Below are 20,193 nucleotides of genomic sequence, written 5' to 3' on the forward strand. Positions count from 1 at the left end.
CCACTCTTGTACCACCAAGAAGCAGGAACACCGAGGTGGGCCAATGAATTCCCAGCAGGCTGTGTCTCCAGGTGTTAAGTTGAACCACCCAAACCCTCTCCTTATGTCCCCATTTTCTGCTCCATTGTCTGCCTCCCCAGTTCCTGGATTCACTCTATTGTTCCACCAGCTCCGTGATTCCTGCTGACACCTGGAATTGCCTCTTCACCTTGTGTTGGTCTCATATATGGTTTAACTGTTCCCCATTCCTTTTTCTGAAAAAAAAAGTTCAGTGCCACTGTCTTTGTCCTGCAGCAGGGGTTTGGCAAGAGTGTTGAGATCTGATGGCCATTCATAAGATGTGGGGCTCCTTAAGACTGAAGCCGTGCTAAGGAGAACTTAAAAGTCTCAGAGGCACTGAGTGCACGGTTGGCTGGAATGAATGTTACAAAGAAGCTCTCCCAGCCAGGCGCAGTGGCTCAAGCCTGTCATCCCAGCACTTTGGGAGGCCGAGGCGGGCAGATCACGAGGTCAGGAGATCGAGACCATCCTGGCTAACACGATGAAACCCTGTCTCTACTAAAAATACAAAAATTAGCCAGGCGTGGTGGCGGGCACCTGTAGTCCCAGCTACTCGGGAGGCTGAGGCAGGAGAATGGTGTGAAGCTGGGAGGTGGAGCTTACGGTGAGCTGAGATGGTGCCACTGCACTCCAGCCTGGGCGACAGAGCGAGACCCTATCTCAAAAACAAACAAACAAACAAAAAACAAAATAACCTCCCTCCTTCCCCTCCTCTGAGTTCTGTGATAACTTGAGAAATAAAGAAATGAATTCCTATCTCTTTTGGAATGGAAGACACATTGTATTTTTTTTTTCTGGAAGAAGAACAAATATTGAAACTACTGGTTCTCAAAGGAAGGAACAAATGCATTAACATTTGTGAGTTTTGTTTAAGTCATGTTAGTCCTGTCTTGCTGCCTAATTTTTCCTTTTGTTATGAATTTGGCTTGGAATGGAACCATCTTGAAAGTTTAATTTAACCACACCTCCCACGTAGAAAGGATTGTTCTTCTAGCGTATTTCCTTCACAATGCTGGCTGCTTTTCTGCCCCAGTACGTTTAGTCTGACTTTGTTGGAGGCCACGACTGATTTCTTTCAGTCAGTTATTCAGAGACAGAGAGTGTGGGAGGAGACAGAGAGGGACACACACAGATAGAGTGGGGGTGTGTGCAAACTTTGATTCATTCACTCATTCACTTAGTCTTGTTTTTCATGTTTATTGGACCCAAAAACATGGCCAGCACTGCGCTACTTGCTGGAGATAATGAACAAAGCCAAACCTCTGAAGGACCACTTAGCTTGCTTGCTTCCTTGCTTCCTTCCTTTCTGCCTGCCTGCCTGCTGCCAGCCTGCCCTGCCTCCCTCCCTCCCTCCCTCCCTGCTGCCCTCACTACCCCCACTACCCCCAACTCCTCTCTCTCTCTTCCTTTAGCCTTTCTTAAGGAACAATATTGAATAGGGGCCTTATTAGAAATCAGTCTTTTCTAATAGTGATTTATTTTAAGCTTTCCCACTTGTAAGAGGAACATCTCTACAGGGCATCAGAGTCATTCAGATTGTTGTGTGATTCTGAGTGGGAGGCAAGGAGAGTCCTGAATTTGAACTTAAAACCTTGGGTCTCAGCTTACTTGGCAATAGGCAAGTCATTCTGTTCCCCTGATACTCAGTCCCTTCTACCTGTCACAGATACCTAACCAAAGAATGACCTCATTTTCTTTGAGTAACCAAGCTCAAATTAACATAAATAAGCCTTTTATTTCATTCATTCATTCATTCATTCATTGGAGTCAGAGTCTCGCTCTGTCACCCAGGCTGGAGTGCGGTGGCACAAGCTCAGCTCACTGCAACCTCGGCCTCCCGGGTTCAAGCGATTCTTCTGCCTCAGCCTCCTGAGTAGGTGGGATTACAGGTGCCCGCCACCATGCCTGACTAATTTTTGTATTATTAGTAGAGACAGGGTTTTGCCATGTTGGCCAGGCTGGTCTCGAACTCCTGACCTCAGATGATCTACCTGTCTGGGCCTCTCAAAGTGCTGGGATTACAACTGTGAGCCACCGTGTCCGGCCAAGCCTTTTATTTCTTAGTTTATTTTATTTTAGATGGAGTCTCACTCTGTCACGCAGGCTGGAGCACAGTGGCATGATGTTAGCTCACTGCAGCCTCCGCCTCTTGGATTCAAGTGATTCTCCTACCTCAGCTTCCTGGATAGCTGGGATTACAGGCGCCCGCCACCTTGCCCATCTCATTTTTGTATTTCTAGTAGAGATGGGGTTTCATTATGTTGGCCAGCTAGTCTCGAACTCCTGACCTCAAGTGATCTGCCCGCCTGAGCCTCCCAAAGTGCTGGGATTACAGATGTGAGCCAACACACCTTATGAATAAGCCTTTTAAAGTACTAAGACTTGATGATTATTTTTCCTTGGATTATATATATTCAAATAGAAAAAAAAGCAACACATATTTTATATTCTAAATTAATACTTTCCTAAATAAAATACATATCCCCCCAAATTACATAAGTATATACTCTCCCCCATTTGTGAATACTATTTAAGAATTTGACCATTTTCTGGAAGAATTTGTACTTTCAGTGAGAAAGCAGAATACTTTTATATTCAGTATTTGCTAGATATACAAATTTTTTTCTTCAGACTATTTTCCAGTTTTCTGTTACTATTAAAATATCTGGTGTAATTCAAGTTAATCTTTGTATGTTATTTTTATTTGTTCATTTCCTCCCTGAAAGTGTTTAAAATCTCTTTTCATTTCCAGTATTCTGAAATTGTATTATGATATGTGTGTGGGCCTTTTTAAACTTTTGCCAGGGATTGGTGGGCTTTAAAAATTTAAAACCTAAGTCTTTCAGCCCTTGGGAATTTTACTATTATTTATAATTCCTTCTCCTCTGATTTTGATTCTTTCTAGAACTACTGCAATTAGATTTTGAGTATCTTAGCCAAGCTCTCTCGTCATTTTTGCCTACATTTGTTTTTTTTTTTTTCTTTTTTCCTTATTTTTAAAGAGATTCCTTTTACTCCCACTGAGACTTTGAGATATTAGTGCCCCTGGATATATCCTTCTTGCAATAGATTTTTAGTCATTTCAATTTCTTTATGTTCACTCTGTCTTATAAGTAAATTACTCCTTTTAAACATCCAGGTGATTATTTCAGCATTCAGGGCTGCCAGTCCTATATTAGATTTCCTCTATTGAATTATTGTTTTGGATTTTTAAAAATTTCTATGTCCATTGCCTTATCCTTAGATTATTCTCTCGAAACATCTTTGTAAATGTCCTAAAAAATTCTTGTCTCTTCCATTTTATCGAACTCAGTGGTAGCCACATGTTTTCTCTAGTTGGTGAGCCTCCTCTAAGCTGTTGATGTATTAGATGAGGTGTCATGTAACAATATAAGTAGGGTTGTCATCTCAGAATCATGGCAGATTGAGCTGTGGAATCTTCTGGCACTACTGGACAGCAAATGGTAAGGTAAAGAGAATGACGTTGGCTTTTCCAAAAAAGCAAAGCTCCTCCAAAGCTACTGGATCCCCATCCTCCCTGGCACTGCAACTGTGCTGGGTTCTAAGAGGCTGCCTTCTCTCTGTGAGCACTGGCACCAGTACAGATGCCTCTGGAGTACTCGTCGTTCCCCACTGTCCTCCTTCATGGCCATAGAGATAGCTGTGTGACCTCGACAGGGAGGAGGAAGAGGGAGGAAGCAGTAGCATGTGCCCTGGCAGCTACCAACCTCCTAGACCTTACTATTTTTTAATAGAACTAATGAGCCACTGTAGACAGTGTTCTTGCTGGTCCGTTTTAAGTGCAGAATTTTTAAATTTTATGCATAATTGAGGCAGTATTACTTAAGTAAATGTTATTTTTAAGTAGGTTATTATTTTTGAGCACAGTCTTTGTTTCTAAGCCTACTTGTTTCTGAAAGCAAACATTCCTATAGATAGCTTAACTGTTGGACTAGAAGATTATGTATAATCAAAGCACAGTCTTTCCTAAGAAGCAGAATATCCTAGTCATAAGACAAATATATGACAGGGAAGAGACAACTCCTAGAAACCACCCTTGTGGGTCCAAACCTGTAGACTAAAAACAAAGCATCAAAGCAACCTGTGAGAGATTCTACAACACGGTTTTCACAGTATTGGAATAGATACGTTAAAATTAAAAATGCACTGTGCTCTTAAGATTCTTTTTATTTTTACAGCTAGAATACATAATTGATTATCTTAAAAGTTTCCTTACTCTCATTTAATGAATTATTTGAAAGCAACGACATGTCATGACAGATGATTTTCACCCTTTGGTGTTTCCCCTTTAGCTTTCTAGCCAATGAATTCTAAAATGTTGGTAATTACATTGATTGAACTGTACTGGTTAATAAGAATTAAAGCCCCCAAGAACAGGCGAACTATGATTTTTTTCATTGTTCACACAAATTAATATATTCAGAAGAAGAGATGGATGGATAAGATAAATTTCTGCTGCAAATCTTGCTTTCAGGAAATAGGTGAAAACCTTTCCAGAAATCTATAATTATTCATAGTGTTATGTTTCCTTTTGATATATGCTTGAGGCTCATTAGCATTCTTTTCAAAAGCTAGTGATTAATTTTATAATGCTATTAGGGATGCGTACATATGGGATACATTATATCTTAGAAATAAGATAATGTTAAATACTGAATTAAAACAGTGGTTGCATTACAGGAAAGTGGTAGAAATACGGGATTAGGCGTAAACACACAGCTTTAATGCAGGGCCTCTCACCCTTGAAGCTGTCAACATTTTGAGCTGAATAATTCTTTGCTATTTGGGGGCTATCCTGTGCGACGTAGGATGTTTAGGAGCCTCTCTGGCCTCTACCCACTAAATACTCATAGCATCCCCCTGACAGTTGCCACAACCAGAAATGTCTCCAGACATTGCTGCACATCCCCTAGGGATGGGGCAGTGGGTCGGTTGGGGAACTGAATGGACCCTAACTGAGAAACACAGCCTTTTTTTTTTTTTTTTTTTTTTTCATTTTTATCAATATTTTATTAGAGGTCTTACCAGTGACATAGGGCAAGGAAAAATACATTTTGGAATAGAAGAAATAAAATTGCTTCAATTTGGCCGGGCGCGGTGGCTCAAGCCTGTAATCCCAGCACTTTGGGAGGCTGAGGCGGGTGGATCACGAGGTCAGGAGATCGAGACCATCCTGGCTAACACGGTGAAACCCCGTCTCTACTAAAAATACAAAACATTAGCCGGGCGTGGTGTCGGGCGCCTGTAGTCCCAGCTACTCGGGAGGCTGAGGCAGGAGAATGGCGGGAACCCGGGAGGCGGAGCTTGCAGTGAGCGGAGATGGCGCCACTCACTCCAGCCTGGGCAACAGAGGGAGACTCCGTTTAAAAAAAAAAAAAAAAAAAAAATTGCTTCAATTTATACAGGCAATGATATTCTAGGAAAAAAAGAATCCCAAGGAATCTAGAAAGCAAATACAAGAAGTAATAGCGGGCTTAGGAAAGTTAGTGTATGAGACTCCCAAACCAAAGTCAATTATATTTCTAATCACTTGCAACAAATGAAAATGAAAATAAAAAAGCTATTCCATTTGTGATAGTGTCAGAAATCATACAAACAATAACAAAACGCTGAGAGAAGATCAACAAATGAATATATATGCCACATACATATGTCAATTCTTCCCAAATTGATCTATAGATCCAACTCAATTTCAACAGGATATACATATATGTATCTGTATGGAGAAACACAGCTTTAATAGTACATTTTGGTGAGGTTCTAGTTTTTAGTAGGGTGGAAGATTCACAAGTATCCATTTTATTATGCTTTATAATCTACTTAATAAGTTACATACATTCTCTTGAAGGTATACATGTTATATCATCAAACATATTAGAGCTGCTGATAATATGCTTTTAAAACGAGGCTTACTGGAAATGAACTTGGAGATAAATTCTGTTTGATTTCATCATGGGGATTCATGGGGAATGGGGAACTTTATTTTCTACTTTTTAACCACAGTGTACTAGCATGTTTTCTTTTGTGCCATTTTGATGAGTATTTTGACAGGATGTTTATTTTAAATCTTCAGCGTTTGAATCATTTACTCATGTAACCTGTGCAACAGGTTCTTTGCTAAAAATTGCTTGAGTTTTTAGGCCACAACTAAACAGTTTTAGTCTAATATTAAAAGCACACATATAAAGATTGAGGGACTTCAAAAATTATGCATGCACAAACTAAAGTACAACATTATCTGGTTAATACCATAAGAATAGCTTAAGAAAGAAAGAAAATCCTTCTGAAACAAGCTTAAATAACAATTTATGCTAAAGATTTAGAGGAACTCACAAAGTCGTGAAACTGGTTTGAGGGAGTGGGACAGTGATGGACTCCCCCCCATTTTCTCATTCACCGTTTCTTTCTGTTGTGAGGACAGTCTTTCACTCTGGTTTGCTCTCTGCTGGTGCTCCTCTTCCTCTCTTCTCCTCTTCCTCTCTCTCTCTCCTTCCTTCCCTCCCTCCCTACCTTCCTCTCTCTCATTCTCCCTCTCACTCCCTCCCTCATTCTCTGAAGCTTGGCTTCTCTTATCTTTCTTTTATGTAGACTTGGACAATCATGTCAACCTCTATATGTGTATGACTCCCCAACACAGCTTCTTTTAAGTAATTTACTTTGTGGTTCAATTTTGAATTCCCAAAAGAGGAAATCTGGATGACTTAGCTTAGGTCAGTGCCTACATTTGGTTCCAATCAGCTGTGACCAAATACAGACCACGTGTTTTCACATGGGACCTAGCTTTCGCATTCTGTGTCCTGCAGGTGCATAGGGAACTATTAAAAGAAGGTGTTGGCAGGGAAGAAATGATGCTCATATACACTACACATAACATCAACTCATGAACAGCCAGTGCAGACTTTGTTTCCTCTTTATGAGGGAGACAGAAAGAGAACTGCTAGATATATGGAAGATAGATCTAGTTTATGTCAATTCAAGAGTAGGTAGAATTAAACTTTCTTTATCTTCACTGGAATTAAATTCTTCAACTAGTTGTCTCCTTAAAGTTGCTCATTTACTCCCATCTTCCTCGAGTGTAAGTGTGATGTGTAAATGTGAACATGCCAGTATTAAACCTCTTCAGAATCTAATATTCCATTTTGATAACACTAGTTATGAAACTAGTTTTAACCTAGAAACTAGTGTTTAACCTAGAGATAACAACAAGGTTCTGGAGAAGATTCGGAATGGAAGTGATAATAAATAATTCTTTAGCAATTTTAGATGGGAATGGTTATCCTGGGATGATGCATTAACTACTCCCACTCAACAGCTATCTGATATTATCTGTGAATTGTTTCTAATCAAAATATGAGTCTGGGAATTTTTAAGTTGATCATAAAGGAGTAGAATCCCAAACACGGTCACGTCCTAAAAAGCGTGTAACAGACATACATCAAAGGATGGTCCCCACAGATCTATAGTGTAGGAAATTGGCGGTGACATTTATCCCTACCCGTGTAATACCATCCACACATAAAGAACAGTGAAGACGGCCAGGCACAGTGGCTCATGCCTGTAATCCCAGCACTTTGGGAGGCTGAGGCAGGCAGATTGCCTGAGCTCAGGAGTTCAAGACCAGCCTGAGCAACACAGTGAAACCTCGTCTCTACTAAAATACAAAAATTAGCAGGATGTGGTGGTGTGTGCCTGTAGTCCCAGCTACTTGGGAGGCTGAGGCATGACAATTGCTTGAATCCATGAGGCAGAGGTTGCAATGAACCAAGATCACACCACTGCACTCCAGCCTGGGTGACAGAGCGACACTCTGTCTCCAAAACAAAACAAAACAAAGCAAACAAAAAGAACAGTGTTGAGGCCAGGTGTGGTAGCTTATGCCTATAGTCCCAGCTACTTATGAGGCTATGGCTGGGGGATCGCTTGAGCCCAGGAGTTCAAGGCCAGCCTGAGCAACATACGGAGACCCATCTCTTAAAAAAATTAAACAATGAGGGACTCTGAAATCTGACTATAAGGCAAATGTTAGTGTCCTGAAAAAGAATAATCTATAGATGAGATAGTTACTAACTCTACCACATGGGATTTGGAACAGATCTATGATAAACAAGTTTAATGCTAGAAAGTCTTGCAAGAGGAGGGCTCTCAAGAACATACTCCTTTTCAAATGTGTGTACCTACAGTCAACTTGATTCTTCAAAGTAGTAACATTAATTTTCAATTCATCATGGCATTTATAGTTTTTTCTTTAAAAAAATTTTAATCACTTTTTAGTTAATATTTTCATTTTCTCTCTTAAATTTTAACACAGAATTATTTCCATTGAAATAGGTAAGCACACAATAAAATGCGGTATTTTGATTAATACCATAAGAATAATTTAGTAAAGAAACAGAACCCCTCCAAAACCAGGAACATTCTCTATTAAATTTCAATGAAGCATCTCTGTTAAAGCTCAAAGGAGTTGGAATGAGTAATTTGGAGTTTCCTGATTTTTAACATTTGACTTCCCAAGAAGCATGTGAAACCTGGAGGTTAGCCACATCACTTCATCTTGATTAGTATGACCAACTGGGACCAGACTTTTCACATCATCAGTTAGCATATTTGTAGCTTAACATTTCTAATTCTGAACCTTAGCCTTGTTTGTTGTTTAAGATTTAATTAGGACGGCATGGATAGCATGAACGTATTTTACAAAGCAACAATAGAAAGAAGTATATACTCTCACCACTTTTGGTTTTGGCATCAAAAAACATTATTTTGAGTTACTAATAATGCCCATTAATCATCAGTTAAGTAGAGTGCGGAGCTGAAAGCAGGAGGATCTGCAGAGATCTGGACCCATCAGCAGCAGCTGTGCACAGCCGTTAGGCCATGGTCCTGACGCATCACGTTGTGATGTACGCACCTTTCGGTTGACATCCGGAGGTCTCTGGGCAATGAATCAGGGGCTGCACACAGAGAAACTGACATATATTTTTTTCCTGTTAGAAAAGAAATCTATAAAAGCAAAAAATGGTTAATCATACTTAATATACTTTCAAAGCTGTTTTAAAAATATATTTAATTAAATCAAGCCAGATTTAAAGATATTTTCTGATCTCAGAAGTGTATAATATTTAAAGGAAAAACTTTATATAGATGTAGTACCAGGTTCTGGCAAGAATACAGAATGACTTAGACTAACAGATATTGCTGGTGGGAATGCAAACTGGTACAGACGCTTCGGGTAAACAGTTTGGCAGTTTCTTATAAAGTTAAACATATATTTACCATATGACTCAGCAATCTCACTCCTAGGTATTTACCCAAGTGAAATGAAAACTACATTCTCACAAAAATGTATGTATGAGTGTTTGCAGCAGCTTTATTTGTCATCACCAGTAAGCGGAAACTACCCAAATGTTTCTCAACTGGAGAATGGATAAGCAAACTGTGGTGCATTCCATACAATGAAATATCACTCAGCAGCAAAGGGAAACAAACCACTGTTCCACACGACAGCATGAATGGGTCTAACGTGCATAGTGTGTGGTGCATTCCGTACCATGAAATATCACTCAACAGCAAAGAGAAACAAACCACTGTTCCACACAACAGCATGAATGGGTCTCACATGCATTGTGTGTGGTGCATTCCATACAATGAAATATCACTCAATGGCAAAGAGAAACCACTGTTCCACACAACAGCATGAATGGGTCTCACGTGCGTTGTGTGTGGTGCATTCCATACAATGAAATATCACTCAACAGCAAAGAGAAACCACTGTTCCACACAACAGCATGAGTGAGTCTCACATGTGCTATATGTGGTGCATTCCATATAATGAAATGTCACTCAATAGCAAAGAGAAACAAACTGCTGTTCCACACGACAGCATGAATGGGTCTCACATGCGTTGTGTGTAGTGCATTCCATACAATAAAATATCACTCAACAGCAAAGAGAAACCACTGTTCCACACAACAGCATGAATGGGTCTAACGTTCATTGTGTGTGGTGCATTCCATACAATAAAATATCACTCAACAGCCAAGAGAAACCACTGTTCCACACAACAGCATGAATGGGTCTCACGTGCGTTGTGTGTGGTGCATTCCATACAATGAAATATCACTCAACAGCAAAGAGAAACCACTGTTCCACACAACAGCATGAATGGGTCTCACATGCATTATGCTAAGTGAGAGGCAGGATTCAGAGAGCTGCATACTCTGTGACTCGATTTGTATGACATTCTTACAAAAGCAAAACTATAGGCACACACACACACAAAGAAAAAAAAAAAACAGATGAGTGTTTGCCAAGGGCTGGGGTTTGAAGAGGAAGTCACTGCAAAAGAAGCCTAGGGAGGATGACACTGTTCTTCATTCTGATTGTGGCGATGGTCACATGACTGTCTTTCAAAACCCTTAGATGCTCAAAAGGGTGAATTTTACTACAAGTAAATTGTACCTTAATATAAACAGAAAATGATTTTCTTGAAACCTGTGGTTTCCTAATGGTACTGGATTTAAAAACTGTCACCTACATATTAGTTTTGAACATATTAACTATTTGGTAATGCAAAGCCTTTGTTGGCTCTGAATAATCTAGCACAGAATTTTAGAAAAGGTTTCTTGTGAGTTGGTGATTCCCATGGAGAAAATGAAAACAGTAGTAGGACAAACGGGCTGCTTTTCAGCATTCTCTTGCATGTGGATGCTAAACTTGAATAACCACCGTGAATATTGATGAGCAGATCTCATAAATTACTCCATGGTTTTTATGCATAGCTCTTGCTGTCATTTTAACATAATAACTCTTTAATATGTAGGATCCCTGTTTTCTGGGTCATAAAAATAACTATAGAAAAAAACTGAAGTGTTTCTGTTAGTGCTTATAAAACTATGGCATTCTACACATTTTTTTAAATATGCAACGTTGTAAGAAAAAGCCTAAAATGATTTTAGAAGTAGAAATTAAAGTTATCGCTCCTATAAAAATATGTCAAATTTTTAATGTAAATGGAAAGAATTTGATTTATTTATTATATTGTCTGTATTTGCATAAATATAATGCATGAAAAACAGAAATATTACTCTGCCCTTTTATCTAAATGTTCAGGCCTGTATTGCATGCCTTTGCTAATTGCAATTCTAACACAACAATATAAAATAAACTCAAATTTAGGTTGTGCACACAAATGCAGTAAGTGGCATATTATATACTTTTTAATCATTAAATATGTTTTGTAGTCAGACAGCATTGTATTTTAACCATCGCTTCCTAATACATATTACATAAAGACCCAATAGGATGAAGATTATTTCTATAACCAATGGACAAATATATTCTAAAAGTGCCTGTAAATATAAATTCTCTTAAGTAAACTATTGAATAAACTGAGGGATATGTTAGACATAACTAAATATATATATCCAGATATTAATAAAGATAAAAGCATATGTCTTCAGAGATAGATGGAGCATCAATATTTAGATAGAAAAACAGATCATTTGTAATGGGGAAGTGATAGTCCATGAACCATAGGCAAAAATATACATTTTTTCAGATGTATCATAAATATTTTCAGTGGATTTTCTTACACCACATACAGGAATGTATTGTGTCCTAAAACAGGGAAAATGAAGCATGCCATATAAGACTGTTGTAATGTAGCTATCTTGGCACTGGGCGCACAGGTATTCAGTAAATTGGGATTACTAGCATTACATATTGCTTGATCTCTACACACAGCTCTGCTGGCTTTCGTACAGGGATCCCTGGCCCTGGGCAGACTGTAAAGCCACTTACTGTCTTTCCTGTTTATCTACTGAGGAGCACTGGCGGCTGTGTCTGTGGGGCCAGCCACACCTGCACGCAGATTTGGGTCTCTCCATACCTGCCAGGGTAACTACCCGTTTTGGACATTCAGATTCTGCCATACCCAAGTTCCTCCTCTGGGATCTGCAGCTCTTTCTTGGATGTTACTATTCCAGGATGGCTGGAGGCAGAGAAACATGTGCCCGCTACTTGTAAGACAAAGAAACTGCTCTACCCTCAGAGAAAATCTGCCTGAGTGCTGGCTTCCCCTCAGAGATTCTCTCCCAACCTCCTAACATCTCTTTTCATCCTCCTGCCACAAGGAAGCTAGATGCATGGTTACATTTTCCTAAGAGTTAAGCATTAGGTTCATAGTGTAAATTACTCTCCTTCCTTTCTGATAGGCTGAAATGTATCCTTCTGCATACAGTCTTATGCATGCCTCTGGTAATGAAGACTGTGACAATGAAGTGTGCCCCTGGAATACAGCGTCTTCATTAATAATGAATACCTGAAGACAGAATAGCTTAGTTCATTAAATATATGCATATAGGTCTGTTCTTTTAATGGGAATAGACCTTTAGGAGAAATTTATGTAAATACCCTTGCATTAAATGGACCGTATGATCCTTTTGAGAGGTTTGTAAATGCATTCGAGCCCGTAATACATAAAGGCTTGACACTGGATCCTACCACATGAAGCCTAAAGCAATTGGTCACATTTAGCTCTTCAAATATATCTTTTTAGCAATAGTCTGAGTTATTTAGTTAACCATTCAAGGTGGCATTTCAGTAAAGCTTGAATAATCATTGCTTAAATTAAGAACTGTCAGGTACCTGTAATCCCAGCACTTTGGAAGGTCGGAGGCGAGTGGTTCACCTGAGGTCAGGAGTTCAAGACCAGCCTGGTCAACATGGTAAAACCTCCTCTCTACCAAAAGTACAAAAATTAGCCGGGTGTGGTAGCACATGCCTGTAATCCCAGCTACTCAGGAGGCTGAGGAAAGGGAATCACTTAAACCTGGGAGGTAGAGGTTGCTGTGAGCCGAGATTGCGCCACTGTACTCTAGCCTGGGCAACAGAATGAGACTCTGTCTCAAAAATAAAATAAAATATAAATAAATAAAAAGCTATCAGATAAAGACGAAGAAGAGACCAAACCCAGATTAAATAATAAAGGGAAGGAATGAAGAAGTAAAGGCGAGTGAAAGGGTCACAGGATGAAAAATGTATAGAAAGCATAATAAGGCCAATGTCTTATTGAGGAGAGCTGTGACACTGAACAAGACTGATCCTTTTATTGGTGGCAAACTGTATTAAAATTACTCAGAAAAGAAAACTGCATATGGTGTACCTATCTCACCATCCAGATGGTAAGTGGAGCTAGGATTTCAGTACAGATCTGAGTTGAGAAGCCATGGTCTTGTCACTATGTACAAAACCTCCTCTGCCATATGCAAAGGAAAAGCCATTTCCCCGGCTTTTCTTTTCTCTTTCTTTTTTTTTTTTTTTTTAAGTGTTCTTTGTTTTAGGGAACAAAATAATACTTTGGGGCCCTTCTCTCCACCAAACTAACATAAATATTTAGCTTTCCTAACTGTCAGTTGGGACAAATGATGAACCATGAGTATTGCCGCTGGTAGGTGACTGACAGCCCAGGCAGGGCTTGACGCAGAGGCTGACCAGACTCTCCTTGAACTCCTAGGAGCCGAGGTGACGTACATGAACATGACCGCTTACAACAAGGGCCGGCTGCAGTCCTCCTTCTGGATCGTGGACAAACAGCACGTGTATATCGGCAGTGCCGGTTTGGAATGGCAATCCCTGGGACAGGTAATCTTTCTATGTTATATAAACTGAAAGTTCCGTCACCCTCAAAACTACCACCTTCATAAAGCACGCTACTGTAGATAAGGATACTAAAACCTACGGCATTGATTATCTTAATTATGTAATTTTAAGAGGCTCATCTCCCTTTTATGTGAAAGGATAAACCTTTCCTCATCAGGATCATCTTGCAAAAAAAAGTGAAAACTGCTATTGCTTCAATGCTTTTGTAATTCATAGGCTGCTCCTAGATTCCTGAGAGCAGGTTGCTATGTAATTTACATCAGCCAGACCTATATTTTCAGGATGATATTGCATCGTCTGTGAGACAGAGGGAAACACAAATTCAGTACAGAGTTATATGTCTTCAGATAGTAATCATTTGAGTTATTTCTTTAATCTCAAGATGAAGATGTTATCTTTCTCTTAACAAATGATTAACTTCAAATATCTTGAAAATACATTTTCACACACTTAGGATTTTTATGCATTTATTTGCGTCAGAGGCAATCCACAGAAGATTACAAAATCACCATCTTTCCGTTAGTTATCCAGTGGCAGGAGGTTCCTGGTCATTGGATAGATACTTATGGAGACGAGCCAACCTTCTCAGAACATCTTTTTAAATCAACACTCTCTCCTCCTCTTCCTCTCCACACCTACACACAGATATTGTCTCCTCTCCAGCCCACTATTTCTCCATAGCTCTCAAAATTTGGGATCATGCTATTATACTTAATCTTCTATCTTAAATTAGTGTTCCTTTCTCTTGTGCTTAACTATGTGGAATTTTTCTTGGTCTACCTCAGTGTGACATAAAGCATTGCTTATCAGGACCCATGCATTAGAACAGATTTTAATTTACCAAAGTTGAGGCTAACCATTACATGAAGAATTATAATACATTTTCCAAGAGTTAAACGTATGTTATCAGCTTTATACTTTGTGAAGTTTTTCAGTGAATTCAATGATTATTGCTATCAATTATTACCTTGTATCTATGGTAAGTAGAAGAAATAATTGTTTCAATGAATTGAGGCTTTCTGCTGTGCATTTTTCTAAGCATAAAAGGAGTATAACCTCATTCCATTTTCACAGTAACTCTTTCTTGGAAATACTACTCTTATAACTTTATCTTGCAAAGGAAGAAGCTGAGACACAGGTAAGTAACTTACCCGAGAGCACCTTTCAGGAAGTGGCAAAGCTGGAACTCAAACCCCAGCCATATAGCTCTAAACCCCTCACTCTTACTTCACTAATCTTTTAAAATAAATACATTTAGGAAAAAGTCATTTTCTTTCATGATCTTGCTGGGGTGCTAAGTTACAGATTTTCTCTCTCACCCTTTTCTGTAAGAAAATCTAACAACACAATCATCAAGAAACTTTTTACTCACTGGAATATTTCCAATTGCAAATCCATAATGATATGGTGGTCAGAGAATGACAACTACTCTTGCTCAATACTTGAGCTCTGCAAACTTGCTAATCTCTGGGTTGAACTTCAAAAACTAGGAAGTCAGTATGTGTTTGCTTCTATAGACATACATCAAAGATATTTCAGGTTTAGTTCCAGACCACTGCAATAAAGCAAGGCACACACATTTTTTTGGATTCCCAGTGCATATAAAATTTACCTTTACACTATACTATAGTCTGAGTGTGCAACAGCACTATGTAAAATATATATATATATATATATATATGCATACCTTAATTTAAGAATACTTTATTGCTAGAAAATAACAATCCTCTGAGCCTTCAGATATAGATGTAAGATTTTTGCTGGCAGAGGATTTTGCCTCAATGTCGATGGCTGCTGACTGATCAGGGTGGTGATTGCTAAAGGCTAGGGTAGCTATGACAATCTCTTAAAATAAGACAACAATGGAGTTGGCCACATCAATTGACTTCCTTTCATGAAAGATTTCTCTGTAGCATAGGATACTGTTTGAAAGCATTTTATCCACCAGAAAACTTCTTTCAAAATTGGAGTCAATCCTCTCAATCCCTTACACTGCTTTATCAACTACGTTTATGTAATATTCTAAATCCTTTTCATTTCAACAATGTTCATAGTATATTCACTAGGAATATATTTCACCTCAACCACTTTCTTTGCTTGTTCATAAGAAGCAACTCCTCATACATTCAGGTTTTATACTGAGGTGGCAGAAATTCAGCCACATATTTAGGTTCCACTTCTAATTCTAGTTTTCTTGTTATTTCTATCATATCTGCAGTGACTTCCTGCATTGAAGTCTTAAACCCCTCAGAGTCATCCATGAGGGTTAGAATCTACTCCTTCCAAATTCCCATTAATGTTGGTATGTTGACCTTCTCCCGTGAATCCCAAATGTTCTTTTTTTGAGGTGGAGTTTTGGAGTTCTGCTCTCGTCACCCAGGCTAGAGTGCAGTGGCAGCTCACTGCAACCTCCACCTCCCAGGTTCAAGTGATTCTCCTGCCTCAGCCTCCCAAGTAGCTGGGATTACAGGCATGCACCACCATGCCCCACCATGCCCAGCTAATTTTTATATTTTTAGTAGAGACGGGGTTTCGGCATGTTGGCCAGGCTCGTCTCGAACTCCTGACTTTATGTGATCCACCCACCTTGGCCTCCCAAAGTGATGGGATTACAAGCGTGAGCCACCACGCCCGGCCGACTGATGTTCTTAATGGTACCTGGAATGGTGAATCCTTTCCAGAGGATTTTCAATTTAATTTGCCCAGCTCTATCAGAGGAATAACTATCTATGGTAGCTATGTAGCCTTCCAAAAGACTTGAAAGTAGAAATTACTCGTTGATCCCTGGGCTGCAGAATGAGTGTTGTGTTATCAGGCATGTAGACAACATTCATTTCCTTGCCCATGTTCGTCAGAGCTATTGGGTGACCAGGTGCATTTTCAATGAGCAGTAATATTTTGAAAGGAATCTTTCTTTCTGAGCAGTAGGTCTCAACAGCAGGCTTAAAACATTCCGTAAGTCATGCTGTATTCAAAAGTCCTATCAGCCCAGCTTTGGTCCATTTCTAGAGCACAGGCGGAGTTGATTTAGCATAATTCCTAAGGGTCCTACCATTTTTATAATGGTAGATGTGCACTGGCTTCACTTAAACTCACCAGCTGCATCAGCACCTAACACAGTCAGCGTGTCCTATGAAACTTTGAAGCTAAGCATTGAATTCTCTCCTTTCTAGCCATGAAAGTATACAGGGGTCTGACCCACAGATCGTGACCCAGCAACGGATGAGAGATGCACATTGACATAGATATTTTGCCTGTCAGTCCGGCTGACGGTCCAGGCCACTCACAGACACCAAGGAAGGTGCTATGAAGAGTTGCAGCCACCAATCAGCCAGTGAAGCTCACATTTATTCAGTATAGATTAAATGACAAAGGTCTTGAGTAAACACCACTAGAGAGTAATTGACATTGCTGATTTCCCGGGTAGAAAGCAATTATGCACCGTGGTTGACCAAAGGTTGGTCTTAGGACCACATGAGTAAACAAGCTATTTAGATAAAATATTCTACATTCCTTTGTATCTGTGTCCCAAGCTGTTAACTCAAAGTAAGGATTAGGCTGCTTTTAGCCACAACCCTATCCTAAAACTTTTGCAAAACCTTCCAGCCTTCCAAGGTTTGTGTCTATATCCGATAACTTCATCTTAAAATGTTTCCCACCAGCCGGACTGAACTCCCACATCTCCCCCTTTTCTGTTTTTTGCATTGGGTTCCGTTTGTGTGCAGCCACAGGTCTGTCGGGCAAGGCGGTCATTGCTCTTATTCTGGCTTTGCATCCTAGAATTAGCAAATAACATAAGACGATCATGAGTATAATTAGCATCATTCTTTCCCAATCAAGGAGTGACCTGCGGCATTACTTGGCACTTCAGTTTGGTGTGTGCTGTTACTAAGGAGCCCTGCTGGGGATATGTTAACCCCTTCCAGCCAAGCAGTTGTGTTGTTAGAAGCTGGGAAGGGAGTGTCTGCCCAGATAACAGGGCTGAAAAAAGGCAGATTCAGAAGACAAGCTTAATAGAGTGCAGCAGGTACAGGTGGCAGGTAAAGTGAGAGAATTTAAAAAGATTAATAAAGCACAGTAAGGAACAATTATCTGGAGCGAATGGTGTCTGCGTCCGGAACAGGATTCGCTCAGTCTTCTGACTTGTCTTCTTCAGCATTCTGTCCATGGCCTGTGTTGTCCAAGGAAGGTGCATTGTCCGGGGCTGTGGGTTCTATAGGGTTATTTTCTTCATTTCTGGTACAGGGCTGGGTCCTAGCCATGCCATGCTATGGTTTGATGCATCGTGCTGGAATCCAAAGAGGACCTGAGGGGGTGTGGAGACAAGCATACCCTCTTCCCCATGTTAATAATTCATTTGGACCACACCATACATTACTGTTCACATCTTTCCATAAAACTACAGGTTTTATGTCTTGAGAGGTGTTAGCAAAGTGCATTTCTACAGCTGATTGAAATTTGTCATCTAAATTTTAAAAATTAAGGGTAAATAAGGCTTGTGCCAATAGTGTTGCAGGGTCTTTACCCATACTCTCCCCTTTTTGTTTTTTGAACATATTTTTCAGAGTGGAATGAGCATGTTTTACTATGACTTGTCCTTGGGGGTTATACGGGATACCTGTGGAATGTTGGATATTCCACATGTGACAAAATTGTTGGAATTATGAGCTGCCATAAGCTGGACCATTATCAGTTTTAATGTTTGTGGACCGTCCCATAAATGCAAAAGTTAAAAGAAGATGCTTAGGCTGGGCGTGGTGGCTCACACCTGTAATCCCAGCACTTTGGGAGGCTGAGGTAGACAGATCATGAGATCAGGAGATAGAGACCATCCTGGCTAACATGGTGAAACCCTGTCTCTAGTAAAAATACAAAAAAAAAAAAAAAAAAATTGACTGGGCGTGGTGGCGGGCGCATGTAGTCCCAGCTACTCAGGAGGCTGAGGCAGGAGAATGGTGTGAACCTGGGAGGCAGAGCTTGCAGTGAGCCAAGATCGCACCACTGCACTCCAGCCTGGGTGACAGAGCAAGACTCCGTCTCAAAAAAAAAAAAAAAAAAAAAAAAAGGTGTTTGATGACATATCGAGTGGACTCTCAAGGAAGAGCTTATGTGAACTAATTAGATGAGTGTTGGTATCAATGGATAAATGTACATATCTTAGTTTTCCAAATTCAGGGATGTAACATGTGTTTGCCATAACTGATTAGGTTCTAATCCTCTAGTGTTAGCATGTGTTGAAGGAGGGGACGTACCTGTGAACTGGCAATATGGACATTATAGAGTAATTTGTTTAACCAGTCTCTGGGTAAGTTGAAATTGTTTAGATAAGTTTCTCCAGCGTTGGTGAAAAAATTGATGTGATTGTGTGGCTTAGTCAAGCAGTGATGTCATAACCTGAAGGTCTGCTTGATTATTGCCATAAGCCAATGGGCCAGGCAGTGAGCTGTGGGCTCGAATGTGTGTAATAAAAATAGGATGTGTATGTTGATCTAGCAATTGCTGAAGTTGAAGAAAAAAAGCACACAGGGCAGCCTCCAGAGTGTACTGAATTAGGTACACTTACTTAACCTGTCTCAAGGTTCTGAAATAAATAAACCAAGTAAGCAGAATCACTATATTGATGGGCTGAGCGGGAAAATTCTCCAGAGCCAATATTAGGGCCTCAATCTCAGTTCTCTGAGTGCTAGTAAACCCAGATAGAGTGATGGAATTATGTGGTCTCCACCAAACTGCTGCTTTTCCATGTTTACCTGAACCATCAGTAAACAGTGTTAAAGCAATAGGTATGAGAGGGTGAACTATTTTTGTAGGCAAGATCACAGGAGTACAAGATAAGAAATGAAGGAGTTTGTCAGCAGGAAGGACATGCTCTATTTGTCTTGTATAATCAGAGAGAGCTATTTGCAGATCAGTAGATACTGGCAATACTGCTTTGAATTGCTTTTATTACTTAAAGGAATCCTGATAATATCAGGATCATAACCTAGCAACTGATAACATTGTCTGCAACCTGAAATGGATGACTTTACTAAGTAACCGGATATAGGGAGAGAGTGTTTTAGTCCTGGTATGTGAGTAAAAAACACATTCTAGAAAGTGCAGTGCTGGGGGGTCATCTATCCTATTAACCCTCCAGGGGAGTGTTTGGTGGGAAAAATAAATAACTGGATGGAATAATGGGTGTCTATGCAATCTAGTTGCCTCTGAGAGATGGCTTATTCTATTTCCTCGATTTCCCTTTTTGCTGCAGGAGTTAAATACCTGGGAGAATCCAGGACTGTATTGCCCTTTAAGATGGAAAACAGGTTTTGCAGCTTATAAGTAGGAATGCCTAAAGTGGGGCAGAGCCAGTTGATATTGCCTAGTAATTTCTAATAATCATTTAAGGTGTGTAAGTTGCTAGTATTTAACCTTTTGAGGTCTTACTGACTGGGAAGTTAGTATGTACCCAAG

The 20,193-nt window shown here is 39.8% G+C and overlaps 1 protein-coding gene across 6 annotated transcripts in view; it reads left to right on the forward strand.

Moving 5' to 3' along the window:
• LOC105474663 (phospholipase D family member 5) overlaps positions 1 to 20,193 on the forward strand; it is a 418,259-nt gene that overhangs the window by 269,035 nt on the left and 129,031 nt on the right. For all 6 annotated transcript variants that reach the window (XM_071073552.1, XM_011729479.3, XM_011729478.3 and 3 more), the window contains one exon: positions 13,595 to 13,722. In XM_071073552.1, the coding sequence (XP_070929653.1) occupies positions 13,595 to 13,722 (128 nt within the window). The remainder of the gene's footprint in view (positions 1 to 13,594; positions 13,723 to 20,193) is intronic.

The sequence above is a fragment of the Macaca nemestrina genome, chromosome 1, assembly GCF_043159975.1.
Source record: "Macaca nemestrina isolate mMacNem1 chromosome 1, mMacNem.hap1, whole genome shotgun sequence".
NCBI classification, from domain to species: Eukaryota; Metazoa; Chordata; class Mammalia; order Primates; family Cercopithecidae; genus Macaca; species Macaca nemestrina.